This window comes from Hylobates moloch, unplaced genomic scaffold, assembly GCF_009828535.3.
Source record: "Hylobates moloch isolate HMO894 unplaced genomic scaffold, HMol_V3 SCAFFOLD_22, whole genome shotgun sequence".
Classification (NCBI taxonomy): domain Eukaryota; kingdom Metazoa; phylum Chordata; class Mammalia; order Primates; family Hylobatidae; genus Hylobates; species Hylobates moloch.
In genome coordinates this window covers 7,162,235-7,177,854 of record NW_026652297.1, presented here as the reverse complement: position 1 = coordinate 7,177,854, position 15,620 = coordinate 7,162,235, and the positions used below count along the sequence as shown (strand labels likewise).

The window sequence follows — 15,620 nt, the reverse complement described above, 5'->3', positions numbered from 1 at the left end:
GTAAAAAGTTAGTAGGGAGAGGACATAATTTCGAATCTAAAAGCCGTAAGTAAGTATAAGCAAAATAAATTCAATGTTGGCCAAGGGAAAACCCAAGATATTTTCTCTGAAATGTTTATTTTATTTTTTTCAAAATACCATTAGTTACAATGACATTGGAATGACACAACATTACAAAAACTCTCACCTGGGTCACATCAAATTTTGAGACTCGTATTCTATTTCTGAAATATTTGTAGAAGTGTAGTGTGAAATTTACATTCTATGAGACTAACTCCAACAGTATAGGAGCAGTAAATGAAGAAAGTCTGGAAAAATGTGGATAATTGTTAAGTTTGGGGGATGGGTATGTTGAGATTCATTATTCTCTTATCTTTGCGTTTATTAGGAACATTTGAAAATATTCACAAAGAAAAATTTTATTTAATGACCATGATGACCACACTGTCTGCTAAATTAATCTCTTCCCTTCTTGAACCTACTTATATTTCCAACTCTTGCAACTCTGGGTGGCCCTGAATAAGAACTATCAATTGTGCAGAAGAACAAATACTTTTATTATTCACCCATGGCCTCTTCCAGGCTTCAAAGGTATTCCAGGTTATGGTTTTCTGGGAGTTAGCAAACAAGTCTTCATTCGCTTTACACCTTTCATATTTTTACAGATACTCTGTTGTGTCCCTTCTTAGTTCTAGTCTTTCTGATGGAAAAATCCTAATCCTTTTAATCCCCGTTGCTCTGGCAGCAGGTCCCTCTGTCAGTTATTGAAGTTGCCCTTCTTCAGACCTTTCTCACCTCTGCTGACTTTAATGTGCTGCAGTGACCAGAACTGATCCACCCAGGTTACACACAAGAATAAAGGACAACCAAAACCAGAATTTCAATGAAGGGACTTTCAGAAACAAAAGAAAATTGGAAGGTAACATCGAGAAACCGTAAAGTAACAAGCATAGTGTTAGAAAATGAAATTGTGTGAAAAAAGATGAAAATTATCCTCATCACAACAGCTGGCAGGGTGGAATGGGGAGAATTTTTTTTTTTTTTAAATGAGCTAATTCTATTACTTCCAAGCTCCAAACCAAACCATCAACGGTGTCTATCACGTTAGAAAAAAACTCCAACCTAACACCATGGCCAATGGTCTGGCCTCTGCCCCTGTCTGTTTCTCCCACTTTTTCTCCATCCGCTCCCACCTTGCTTACTCAGCTCCTGCTGCTTTTGTGCACACCATAACCCACTGTGACTCCAATGCCTCCATACTTGCTGTAGCCTCTGCCAGACCACCTCTCCTCAACCCCTTCTCACATAGATTGTTTCCTCCACACATCATCTGGCCTCTGATCAAATGCCACTTCTACCCTGACCAAGCAGCCTGCTCCCCTGTGTTCTATCCTCTGACCTGCTTTACTGTGATCATGCTTTGAATGTATAGAATGTAGTTTACCTTTTTCTTATCAGTGTCCCCCATTAGAGTATATACTCTGGGAGGAAGACAGCTTTAAATTGGTAACTCCTGAATCCTCACATCTAGGTTAGTGCCATAGGAGTGGGTACCAAGAATTACTTGTATGAATAAATGAATGAATACATGCATGCATACCAGTTAAGAGTGGAAGCTCTGGAACCAAACTGTCCGGGTTCAGATTCCACCTCTCCTTTCTGTGTGTTCTTGGGCAAGTTTTGTCTCTGTGTACAATTTCCTTATTTGTAAAATGCAGATAATTATAGTACCCACTCAGGGTTATCTTGGAAATTAAGTGAGCAAATGCATATAAGGTGCTTAGAGCAGTGTTAAGAATAATAGCTAGTGCCCAATGAATATGGGAATGAGCACGATCAAATGGCAAAAGGGAAAAAGAGAAGCAATACCGGCACCCTTCCTTGAGTAGCAGGAGTTTTCTATTAAAAGACTGAAGGCAAGTGTGGTGCTCCAGTGACTCTCACCTGCTCTGAAAGGGTGTGCTTTCAAGTACAAGGAATCAATTACAAGGGAAACTTCCTGTTGTGTGGGAGGCTACCTGAGGGTTTTGTTTTTCACGTTTAAGAGGCATAAAATTCACGACTGCAATATCTTCCAGTTCTCAAATTAGCATGTTTGCATGAAGTATGCATCCAGAGTGTAATATCTGCATATGGAACATAGGCTCTCTAAAGCTTTTGTGCCTGGTACAAACAATTGTGTAACACCATTCACACTCTAAAGGTATTGTATGGCAAAAAGGAAAGTTGTGACATTAGTAGTTAGCCACGGCTACAAGTTCACATTCCCAAAAGTTATTTTACTTTCCACAACAGAGAACAAAGAAAAATTTTAAAAACATATCAATATAATTTTAAATATATATAATTATATAGTTTATTCTTGATTTTGAGAGTGTATAATCAGTAACAGCTATAACTACCTGCAAAATTTTTAGCTTTTGGTAAGTAAGAAGGGTTTTTGTGTATCTGTTAAGGCTGCCCATTACAAAGATTAACCTATTTGTTAATGCAAACCCAGTTTAATAAATGCAAATCAAGGGGAAACATACACCCCTCCTAAGAATTGGGGTTATGTTATATAATCCAACAAAGCAAGAGATGTTGGTAATAAGACAGGTGTTGCCAGGCAAAATGAGAGCAGAGAGGTTCTTGACAGTTTGGGAAGTACCAAAAAATGGTCCAGGTTCAGCGGCAGCTGTGCGGACACTACAGCTTGTTACTTCCCGTCAGAGCCCACTGTTTCCTGTACTTGATACTGAAGAGAAGAATTATCCCAATATGTGGAGAAAACCTCTTTCTGAAACGTAAGTTCTTTGGTAATCAAACATTATCATGAATAAGAATACTTACAGGATACTTCTTAAAAATAAAATCATTCGTGGGTAGCAGCAGTTCAGGAGGAGCCATGTCAATGATAATGCTACTTACGTAATATTTAGATAGTGCTTTATGTGTCCTCTCCAGGAGGCCCCAAGTGAGAAATTTCTTTAAAAACATAGTGATGTTTCATATCACTTGAGGAGAGGGCATTATTTTTCCTTCTACTGATGTGAATTTAATATATTACCAATTATTATTTCTTTATTTCCCCTTTGGCCATCAGAAAGCTTACTTATGGTTTGACTATAAGTCTATAAGGCCTTATGATCTGCTTATCCATGATTCTTTTTACCCCTCTGGTTTTGACTATCTGCTCTTATTAATATTTTTTACTGATTTTTAAAATTCCATAAAAATATTTTACTATTATATGCGGTGGTTTAAGCTGCCTCCATCATTCATAAAATGAGATGGGTTCAGCTTAATTAAGTTAGGTCATTTTCATAAACCCAATTTCCCTTGATTATCATAAATAACAGCCTGGAGAGGCAGACGTTATTATCATTTACATTTTATAGAGAGGGAAACTGAGACCCAAAGGTGTAAACACCTTGCCCAAGACCCAAATATCACAGAGTTTTCACTGTTCTATATTATGCTATCCTATTTCTCTAATAAAAAAGTGACTTTTATTGCTATAATATCTTCAGGTAAGAGTTATTACTGATCTAACAATGATGAACTTTGTTTTAAAGTGTCACATGAATGAGATAAAATAAAATACATTTAAATTAGAAAGGATTTAGGCTAGTAGGAAATTTTTACCAAAAACGGTATATGTGATTGCAGAATATTAGGCAGTTAGAGGAAGATAGAGAATTTTATTTGATGAATTTTATAATTGTGTCTTTTCTTCTTTTAAAGAAAAAGGTATACAAGAAGGACAAAATTTAGATAAAAGATTTGCTTGAAGGTAGGAGAATGAATTATTTGACCTACACAAGATGAAAATGCTTTTTAAAAATCAGCCACCACCAGACATTACTGACTATTCATTATAGCCCACCAGTGTAAGGAGATGGGCTTTGATCTCCTTTCTAAGGTCACCAGGCTGGCTCTAATCCCAGTGCTTTGGACACCCCTGCTGTGCTCCATCCTGCAGTTAGGTGTGTTTCCTGGACAATGGAGTCTGTGGAAACTGCCTGGTCTTGGAACACATGTGACAAAAAACCTCAAAGTACGTGAGACCCAAGATTATCACCAACTTAATTTCCCAGCCTTTTCCACAGAGCACAGGCTCCTTTCTTTTTCACATCTGTGTGTGCCAGGAAAGCAGTGTCTTGCCCAGGAAAACTCACCAGTTGTGCCTCATTGATGGCATTATTGGAAAAACAAGCATGAAATAAGAGAGAGAGGGATTCCCTTAGAATACAAATACGCTCATAACACAATTCATTAAGCAATATCACTTATTTATGATACTCTCCTATTATATCTATGTCTGCCTACTTCTAATTTCAGCAAAAAGGTGTAAAATTTCCCTACATTTGCTTATCTGTGACAAGTACTGAGTTTAAAATGGCTAGTGCAAAACTGACAATGATAGGTTCTACTTTGATGTTAGGTTCAAATTCAGTTTGGAGAATGCATTTCCCCTACTTGAGGTGATATGGTTTGGCTGTGTTCCACCCAAACCTCATCTTGAATTCTAACTCCCACAATTCCCATGTGTTGTGGGAGGACCCTGGTGGGAGGTAGTTGAATTATGGGGATGGGTCTTTCCTATGCTATTCTTTTGAGAGTGAATGGGTCTCACTAGATCTGATGGTTTTAAAAACAGTTTCCCTGCACAAGCTCTCTCTTTGACTGCCACCATCCACATAAGATGTGACTTGCTCTTCCTTGCCTTCTGCCCTTATTGTGAGGCCTCCCCAGCCATGTGGAACTGTAAGTCCGTTAAACCTTTTTCCTGTATAAATTACCCAGTCTTGGGTATGTCTTCATCAGCATTGTGAAAATGAACTAATATATGAGGGAAGAGCTCATTGTTCTAAACAATTACCCCAAAGGATTTTCAGGTCTCTGTAGATAATTGTTGCTCAATTAAGTCAAGGATGGACCACCTAGACAGTTTTTTGGGCCTCAGACCTGATAAATGAGAAGCTATCCAGGAGAAATAAGTCAATTTGTTGTTTGTGCAACATGCATTGGACAATACTTTGTGTAAATTTCACTGAGTCGGCTAGCTAGCAAGTTGCTGGGTTGGGATTTGAACTATGAAGTGCCTCATTCCAAAAGCCATCATGGTATTGCCTGTACTTTGTAAAGTTTCCAGGCTTCCTGCTGCCATAGAGAGGCTTGCAAGTACATGCTAGTTCTAAGCATTCATATGCTAGAAGTTATCAACACCCTGAATTGCCTTGTATTTTATTGTAATCTCATTTGTTTTATCAGCAGAGGAAGCTCCGTTTAGAAATAGCTCCTGGGTCACATGCTGGACAAACATGGAACAGCCTACGGAACAGAACAATCATATCTCTATATAATGTGCCTTGGTTTCTTTGACTTGCCTGGTGTTGTGAGGAGGGGTCCTCCTTCAGATTTTCATCCAGGTCCACGCCAACTCTGTTAAAGAAAACCAAAAACTGGTCAATCCCCTGCTGCAGAAGGAATGAGGCAGTCTCGTGTGTCAGACGACCTAACCTAAACACAATGTGAATCTGAGAAAAAGATTTGGCAGAAAACTATCCTACCTCTTCTTGAATCAAAAGAACCTCAGATTCATACCAAAATAAGAACTTGAACAGCTGGGCCTCAGGATGCTGGAGAAATTAAGCATCAACAGCAGCTCTTCACTACTGTCTTTCCTGGCAAGGTAAGCATCCCTGAGAACCTAGGACAGCAGCCATCAGGAAAAAGACCTCCATAGCCCCAAAAACACACATTCTGGAAAGAAGGCGACCTGGTACCTCTGCAACCACCCATTGACCAAAATGCCCTGGGAATTTGTGTGCCCAGCCTGGAGCAGGGTTTCTTGAGGCAGAGGAAACAGAACGTTTTTCTAGAGACTCCCCATAGGGAGGATTCAGACTGTGGGGCCTGAGGCATATAGAGTTTGGGGCTCTCTCTTTAAGGAAAACAATACAAACATATAAATACAAAATTAGGAGTGAAAGTGACTCTTCAGAAGGATGTTACAAAAAAATTACATATGGTTTTAAAGCTGGCAAATGCAATAGACCGCTGAAAGCCCAGGAAAAATACACAACATTTTAATTAATTAGCTGTCTGCCACACTGCTAAAATAACTTTCTTCTGGAATTTTTGCCTACTGACTTTGCTACTCTCTTTATATGATAATGATTGTGTATTAGAGAATAAAAAGATAAGGCAGTCTTTCCTCTAGCAAGACTGATCAAAATTGTTGATCGTTGGAAGGCATTAAAGCACTCTTTCTCACACACAGACGCGCCTGCTATGTGCCTCCCTGCTACAGGGTAATGCCCTGCAAATGCAAGATTTCTGATAAATTTTATCTTATGCAATTCCCATAAGCAATGCACAGTGTATTTATCAGTGTACATGCTTTGTCATTGAATATATTCCTGAATTTCCATTTTGATGAGGCATCAATGAAAACTGCATTTTATACATCTCGTGATTAGAAGAGTTTTCAACAGAGTCCCCCAGTCTGGCTCAATCCATCTCAAACCTTGTTTTTCCTCCACTACCCACAGACTTCTGATGCCAGGCACCATAGGACACGTTTATATTTAATTCAGCCCTGTGCATTATTCCTGTAAGCCGTTCCTACTCCGGGGTGGACAGCAGTGGCTTAGCCATGCACAGAAGTGACTGCAGCCCACAGAAATGTATCGCATTCAATCTAAACTAAATGCACTCTCAATTCAGCTTCCCCTTAGCTGGATCCCCCAGATGCCCACAGCTATTCCAATACCATTTGATCAGAGGAGAAGTATGAAGCAAAGGAAGCTGTAGTGGAAAGAAACAGCAGTTGAACCCAACTGTGTTGAAACTATATATTTTTTTGCAAATCTTACAAAAATAGAAGACCATGGGAACACAGTACTGGGGATCTTCCCAGGGCCTCGGAGGGCCAGACCGAGTGAGGGGCCCTGAAACTCAAATTTCCTCTGTTTCCAGACAGCGTCCCTCTGCCTGCTTCAGCTGGAGTGGGGCAGGGTGGGAGTGCTGGGGAGAGGTCTGGCCCGAGCTCCACCAGAGCCCTTCCTGTGAAACCACATTTGCTAGACATTTAGGGACTTTTCTTCAACTCTTGTTCCTCACAAGCACCTCCCGAATCATCTTCCAGTCCTGCTGCTGGGGTGGGGGAAGCAAGGCCACGTGAGCAGCCTCCACTCAAGCAAACGTGTAACTCCTTATAAGGAGAAGAGTAACGGGAAAGTCCCACCTGTTTAAAATACCTCTGATTCTTCACAGGTAAGTGTCTTCTGGACATGAATAGCCCCATCTCTCTAACCAAGGGGACAAATTAATAGCTATTTATTTTGTGCTGAATTTTTTGCCTTTAGGTCACTGGGAAGAGCCTCTGGAGGGGAGGGGAGGGGAGGAACCTTTGATTCTCGGGGTAGAAAAACTAGCTATTTGATTTATGTCATCTAAGAAGGAATAAGAAGGGGAAGAGGGGGAGAGAGGGAAAGGATGTCAGTGAGGAGAAAGGAGAGGAGAAGGGATGAGGGGAGAACAGCAGTGTAGAGAGGGGTGGGGGTGGCCTGCCTCCGACAGTGGGACCCAGGTGTGGAGGCTCCCAGCCCCCTTCTCTTATGGGGCCAGGCCACTCTCACAGCTGTGTGGTGGATCAGAGCCCTCCAGCAGGTACTGGCTGCTCCCTAGAGGCTTCATCACTGGATAAGCCCAGATCTCAGGGACGAAGCTGCTGGGCACCCAGGTTGGTCGTGAACTGAACTGAGGATCATGGGGCTCCCACCACTGTATCTGCTTAGGGCCTTTTTCTAGGTCTCTGTCTAGAAACCTGGAGAGGACAGAAATAGAATTTTATAAGAAGCCCAACATTTAACGTTTGAGGCGGCACTGAGGCCTTTCACTAAAGTGGAAGCTTTTCTTTGCAGCAGCAATCACAGCAGACATTCCTGCAACAGCTAGATGGGGCAGAGGAAGTGGATGAAATTCTTTCATTTGATGGGGACTCAGTGGAAGGCATCTCAGAGGCCTGACTGGGAAGAAGACTGCACCTCCTCCCACATCTCATCTCAGGGCAGGTCCAGAGCAGGACAAACACCACAAGTGGCTTGAGGAAAGAGAATCTCCATGAAAGGTGCTTCCCTCCTGGGGAAGCCAGGGTGAATATGGTCCTTGCCCACACAGGGCATATGATTTGGGAGGTTCAATGAGTATAATATAAAAAATGTACCACAGCTTAAGCACTATGAAGGAAACAATGCCTTCTTTCACTTGTGATATTAGCTACTTTTGATGAAAATCTGGCTAATATATGTTTCTTGGCTACCTGCCTCCTTAAATAGGGTGTAAGGGGGATATTCTAATCTTAACTGGAGGACTCGGCATTGCAACTGGTCCCATAGAGTCTGACACTTGCTGCATTATAATGATTTCTGAGAGGTGTATGAACCTTTTTATGATCACGTTAAATGGTCCCTGACTACTGTCTTTTTTTTTTTTTTTTTTTAATTATTGTATCTGCCAGTTAGATTGCCTTTATTTTTCCTGGCTGTGACAATATGTTGACATATTGTCCCGATGACCCCCACCACTTTAATTTACTGTAGGACTAAACCTGACAGTCAAATTTATTTTTATTTTCATTTTCTATCTATCTATCTAATTCAAATATTATAGAAGGGCTTACAATCACACACGATTGTTCTTATAATACCCTTGCACCCCCTCAGACCAACTCCCATTGCCTTGGAGGGCAATTTTCTGCCTTTTCTCGATTGTGATATATAAGCTGACACAGACATGCATGGTACCTTCACGCAGCATCCCAAGGGGCATGCAAACATGCCAACTACATACGTGTCTCTTACTCTCCTCTTCAAGAAAGCAAGTCAGAATATGGAACTGACATTATTTTAGGGCTAACCATGTATCCACTCACTTTAAACAGATTTTTACAGTTCTTTTTAATGCATAAGCATCCACTGTTGTGCACAAAAGATGATTTATACATAATGAGTTTTTGAGAGATTAGAAAGAAGACATAATATCGTCCCAGTTTGTGGTGTTACATGTATACAGCAGCCCCCCAGGTGAGATCACAGGATGAAGTCCAACCTCCTTAGGTGACATCCAAGGGTCTTTAGCACCTCTCCCTCAATGTTAAGCTAGCCACCCTTTCTGCTCATCTGATCTGGACAGTGTCCTGGGTCCAGTAACTGGACTTGTCCTTGTTTCTGAGCCCCAGTACCAAATACAGTCCCTGAGCTCTGGCCATACAATAATCTGCCAGTTTCTCTCCCATGGACTGGACCCCCTCCCTCCAAACTCCAGGCTGGTATTTTGGGCCATGCTGGCCACCACTGAACTTGTGGGATACCCTGCCTTCTTTCCTGAACTCCAAGCACTGTCCTCCCTTCTGTCTGATCACCACCTTGGCCCATCCACCACGATGCCCTTCCTAGGTCTCAGATCTCCCATCACTAGAAGTTACTGAGACTTGGAGTGAAGTAGCTGTACTCCTCCAACTCTGCTCTCTGCTGCCAAACAGAATCCTTTCTGGGCACCGGAGATCACCTTGCTCTGTCTGTGGTGACCCTGGCTCACCCTTTGCTCACCTGTCTGGTTATACCCAGCCACGCAGGGCAAGCTCTACAGTATACATCGGCCCTAGCTGGAATCTGATGACTTCATGATTACCCTGCAGTTGTTCAAGGGTCAGTGAAACCCAGCTGTCAAGAAAGTTGTTTGGAGCCAGACTACCTGGGTTGAAAAATGTGGCTCTGCCTCTCACTTGCTCTGTGACCTGTGTCACTCACTCAGTCTCCATCTTGGTTTCCTCACCAGTACAATGGGGATAATTAGAGAACTCATTTCACAGGGTTGTGGTGAGGATTAAATAAGAAAATAGCTTAGGACCTGTTATATAGTAATTTTTTTTTTTTTTTTTTTGAGACGGAGTCTTGCTCTGTTGCCCAGGCTGGAGTGCAGTGGCGCAATCTCGGCTCACCGCAAGCTCTGCCTCCCGGGTTCACGCCATTCTCCTGCCTCAGCCTCTCCAAGTAGCTGGGACTACAGGCGCCCGCCACCACGCCCGGCTAATTTTTTTTTGTATTTTTAGCAGAGACGGGGTTTCACCGTGGTCTCGATCTCCTGACCTTGTGATCTGCCCGCCTCAGCCTCCCAAAGTGTTGGGATTACAAGCATGAGTCACCGTGCCCGGCCATATAGTAAGTTTTTAAGAATGTTAGCAGCTATTATTGTTATTATTATTTTTCAGTACTTATCAGTGGGGCCAGAGCTCAGTTACTTATTACTTTCAGAGGTAAGCCCTCCTAGTCCTTGTTTCTGCGCTGGGCAACCTTTGAATATATAGCAACAACCACAATTGAGCCACAAGGAGCAGCCAGTGTACAGCAAGGATTTCTGGTCTCATAGCAAAACATTGTTTCTGTTTAAAGAGGGCCAAGTTTCCCAGGTTTTGATCTTTTTAAAATTTATTTCTTTTGTTTTTGAGACAGAGTCTCATTCTGTCACCCAGGCTGGAGTACAGCAGTATGTAGTTGGTTCACTGCAACCTCCACCTCCTGGTTTCAAGTGATTCTTTTGCCTTAGCCTCCTGAGTAGCTGGGATTACAGGCATGTGCCACCACACCCAGCTAATTTTTGTATTTTCAGTAGAGATGGGGTTTTGCCATGTTGCCTAGGCTAGTCTCGAACTCCTGGGCTCAAGTGATCCATCCACCTCGGCTTCCCAAAGTGCTGGGATTACAGGTGTGAGCCACTGTGCCTCACCTGGCTTGGAATTATTTATAATTTATTGGTAGACTAGTTAGGGTAACAAAGCAACAAAGAAGGAAAAGAAGGTGTCTGAAGGGCAAGGAGAAACAAGGAAGAGGGAAGAGCTGAGCAGAAAGCAAGCAAAGCAAAGGAAGGTTGAAAAGGAAAGAAAGAGAAAGAAATATATTATTATAAAGAATAGGTGCCTGTGATGGATAAATAACTGTAAAGGTGCATGCAGCCTTAGAAAAGGTAAGCCGAGGGTGGAGGGAAAATATAGAAAATATAGAGAAATAAATATAGAAAAAATATAGGGAAATTAAGAACCAGTAAAGAATTAGAAAGCAACTAAAAAAGGCTAGTTAAAATTTTGTATGATGTTTCGCATTCCTGATGTACCTTTTAATTTTAAGCAAGTTGAGTGCTGCCTCTATGGTATTCAAATGGAAATGAAGGCAAGCTTTGCACATATTCCCAGCTGTGCCCTCGTACATCTCACTCCGGGTTCCTCATTTACAATGAGCATCAAGCTCCATTTTCAGAGCAAAACACATCTCTTGTGCACCATAATGCACCCTCCCTTCCTATTGCACTTCCATTCTTTGGTGAGTTTTATTAGACATATTAAAATCTCAGGATGCTCTTATACCCAACCATAGTTTAAAAAAAAAAAAAAATGCCCCAAAGTTGGGTTTTTCTTAGAGGGAAAGCAAGGTAACTAACAAAAGGCTCACTTTTCCCACTAAAGCCAACAAATTCCATTCTGATTCTTATCACTTAGCACCTCCGAAAAGGCACTGAAATACTACTAGGGCTTAGTTTCATTGTGTGAATTCCAATAGCCTTAGGTGCAGTTTTGATTCTTTGAGCCCCCTGGTGACAGGGGCTGGGTGGTGGGGAAGATACATTATTTCCTCTAAGACCTGCTTTTGATGGCAAAGTGTAAAAAATGACATTTGCAGTAAGGGAAGAGTGGCTGGATATTGAGCACATAAATACAGCTTGACAATGGAGGAGTCTCAAAGTTACCCACTGAGGTTTGGGGACTATTGTGTAGCCATAAGAATATCACTTAGGGGCCAACATCTGCTACTGCACCCTGTATTATTTGACTAAATAATCCTGGAGCTTGTGTAAGACCAACATTAATGCAATTAATAATTCAAATATTTTAATTTTGGGAAACAAGAAAATGAACTGAAGTAAGCGAAAAAACTCAGTTCATTTTGTTATTTAAGTGTGGCACAGTAGTTAAGAATTTGGATCCTGGAATCAGGTTGCACGGATTCAAATTTCACTTCCATTATTTACTACTTGTATAACTTTGAGACAAATTAGTTAACCTTTGCAAATCTCAGTTTTCCCAACTATAAGTGGGGATAAGCATGTATCTATTTCATGAGCTATTATAAGGATGAAATGAGTTAATAAAATATATAAAATATTGGCTGCCGTCTAGGAAGCACTCATGAAATATTAGTTGATGCTCTCCTTGTTAGTGCTGTTATTATTAGAGAAATGGATGTACCCTACATTGAGTCATAGATACAATATAGGTTAAAGACAAGAGTGGCTTTTCCATACATGACAGATGCTAGGATATAAAGGTCAATGATAGGATTCCTGCCATCAATGACCCAAGATCTAATGGGAAAAACAGATTGGAAGCAAAGAACCACAGTATGGCATGATAAGCATCGTACATTAATTATTTGAACACACCAACAAAGAGCCCAATCAAGATGAGCTATGGAGCAATTAGGTACGTTTCATAGAGGAGATGGACACTGAAAAGTGAGAATGAGTTTAATGGTAAGAGAAAAGGTTAGGGGAGGGGACTCCAGGCATGGCATGGGCAAAGGCATAGGGGAACAAAGTAGGTTGGAACATCATAAATAGCTCTGTGTGGCTAGACTGCGAGGGTCATGAACATAGAGGTGGACAGAGTTGCTTTGGATGACACCAGAAAGTAAATTAAGGCCAAATTATGAAGAATCTTGAGTGCTATGCTTATGCTTTTGTTTCTCTGTAGGCAGTAGGGGGTGAAATAATTACATTTATGTTTTAGAAAGATCACTGCAGGTATACATCGTGATATTAAGAAACTGGTGGTTGTCTTCAGGTTGGGATAGAAAAGAAAAAAAAAGAAACTGGAGGCATGGAGGTCATTTAGTAGTCTACTGCAGTAGTCCAACCAAGAGTTTATTAGGGTCTAAGTTAGCAGTGGTGGAAAAGAAGAGAGAGATTTCAGAGATGTATACGTGAAGGGGTGGTGAGGGCCACTGTGCATGACAGGCTCACTGTGGGAAGAAGTGGAAAGTATTGAGGTGTTTGAGTTTCTACTCTGGACACTTGAATGGTAGACTCTACCATTAGCCATATTAAAGAAGGAGAAGCATGTGCATGGGAATTTCCCCCAAGGGACATCCTGTTAAAAGATAAAACCAAAACTCAGGGTCAGTAAGATTGGATCTGAGCACTTCTATTGTGAGTGAAGCAAAGTCAGCTCTCTACATTGTTATCGACTCAAGAAAAATAGCAACCCCCTCAGAGTTTTGTCTAGTTGCTTGTCTGAAGTAGAGGTTCTGACCAAAAGGTAAAGTCTAACAATAAGGAAGGGATAATGAGTTCTTCAAGGTCAAGATCAATGGACTGGGAATATTCATGGAAGCTGGAGAAGGGTGTGTCATGTCAAGTATATAAAGACAGCTTGGACATCTTATTTAAGAAGGGTTAGAGGGAGAAGAAGGAAGAAAGGGGGGGGTTCTATAATTTGGGGACATGAAGTATGTGATATGATTGTGAGCCCCTCCATAGGAGATGAAGATGCAGAGCTGGGATGCTGCTGAGAGCAGCGGTGCCCCTCTGGGTTTCCACCACTGCATGGACACACTATCATTGACTGGTACTCATATGCTTTGCTAGGTCCATTTTTATACCCCTGGGACTTGTCTGATTACCAAATTGAAAACAGCTGAGTCAAGGATTCATGCAACATTCCTGTCCTGGTATTCCAAGGTTGCCCATATGCCATTTACTTTTCTCCTAGAGGTTATGGAGGTGGAATGGATTTCATGAAACTCTATCAGGCTGCTCAGACTAAAGAAGGGTCTAGTCTATCTTTAACTCTTTGCTGACACAGTTGACTGAAAATACTAGGTAACAGCTAAGAAGAGGCACAGAGCATGAACATTAGGAGTTAGACATTCTGAATGGCTGTTCCTATCACTTACTTGTGTGACTATAGGCAGGAAACTGTACCTCGGTTTCCTTTTCCACGAAACGGAGATAGGAAGGGTACATATGTCATAGGCTGTTGTGGGATAATACATGTAAGGGGTGAATTGTTCCAAGATGGCCGAAAAAGAACAGCTCCAGTCTACAGCTCCCAGCATGAGCAACGCAGAAGACGGGTGATTGCTGCATTTCCAACTGAGGTACCAGGTTCATCTCACTGGGGCTTGTCGGACAGTGGGTGCAGGACAGTGGGTGCAGCCAATCGAGTGTGAGCCGAAGCAAGGTGAGGCTACGCCTCACCTGGCAAGTGCAAGGGGTAGGGAATTCCATTTCCTAGTCAAGGGAAGCTATGACAGACAGCACCTGGAAAATCGGATCACTCCCACCCTAATACTGTGCTTTTCCAATGGTCTTAGCAAACAGCACACCAGGAGATTATATCATGCGCATGGCTCAGAAGGTCCTATGCCCATGGAGCCTCGCTCATTGCTAGCACAGCAGGCTGAGATTGAACTGCAAGGTGGCAGCAAGGCTGGGGGAGGGGCACCCACCATTGCAGACACTTGAGTAGGTAAACAAAGCAGCCTGGAAGCTTGATCTGGGTGGAGCCCACTGCAGCTCAAGGAGGCCTCCCTGCCTCTGTAGACTCCACCTCTGGGGGCAGGGCATAGCCAAACAAAAGGCAGCAGAATCCTCTGTAGACTTAAATGTCCCTGTCTGACAGCTTTGAAGAGAGTAGTGGTTCTCCCAGCACGCAGCTGGAGATCTGAGAACGGACAGACTGCCTCCTCAAGTGGGTCCCTGACCCCTGAGTCACCTGACTGGGAGGCACCCCCCAGTAGGGGCAGACTGACATCTCACATGCCCGGGTACTCATCTGAGATGAAACTTCCAGAGGAACGATCAGGCAGCAACTTTTGCTGTTCACCAATGTCCACTGTTCTGCAGCCTCTGCTGCAGATACCCAGGCAAACAGGGTCTGGAGTGGACCTCCAGCAAACTCCAACAGACCTGCAGCTGAGGGTCCTGACTGTTAGAAGAAAAACTAAAAAACAAAAAGCACATCCACACCAAAACCCCATCTGTACATCACCATCATCAAAGACCAAAGGTAGATAAAACCACAAAGATGGGGAAAAAACAGAGCAGAAAAACTGGAAACTCTAAAAATCAGAGCGGCTCTTCTCCTCCAAAGGAACGCAGATCCTCACCAACAATGGAACAAAGCTGGACAGAGAATGACCTTGACGAATTGAGAGAAGAAGGCTTCAGACGATCAAACTACTCCAAGCTAAAGGAGGAAGTTCAAACCCATGGCAAAGAAGTTAAAAACCTTGAAAAAAAATTAGACGAATGGCTAACTAGAATAACCAATGCAGAGAAGTCCTTAAAGGACCTGATGGAGCTGAAAACCACAGCACAAGAACAACGTGACGAATGCACAAGCCTCATTAGCCGATTTGAACAACTGGAAGAAAGGGTATCAGTGATGGAAGATTAAATGAATGAAATGAAGTGAGAAGGGAAGTTTAGAGAAAAAAGAATAAAAAGAAATGAATGAAGCCTTCAAGAAATATGGGACTATGTGAAAAGACCAAATCTATGTCTGATTGGTGTACCTG

The 15,620-nt window shown here is 42.2% G+C and overlaps 1 protein-coding gene across 1 annotated transcript in view; it reads right to left on the bottom strand.

Moving 5' to 3' along the window:
* The window catches only part of SLC9A9 (solute carrier family 9 member A9), a 593,042-nt gene that overhangs the window by 118,672 nt on the left and 458,750 nt on the right, over positions 1 to 15,620 (bottom strand). The window contains exon 13 of the mRNA XM_058433501.1: positions 5,369 to 5,427. Within this exon, the coding sequence (XP_058289484.1) occupies positions 5,369 to 5,427 (59 nt within the window). The remainder of the gene's footprint in view (positions 1 to 5,368; positions 5,428 to 15,620) is intronic.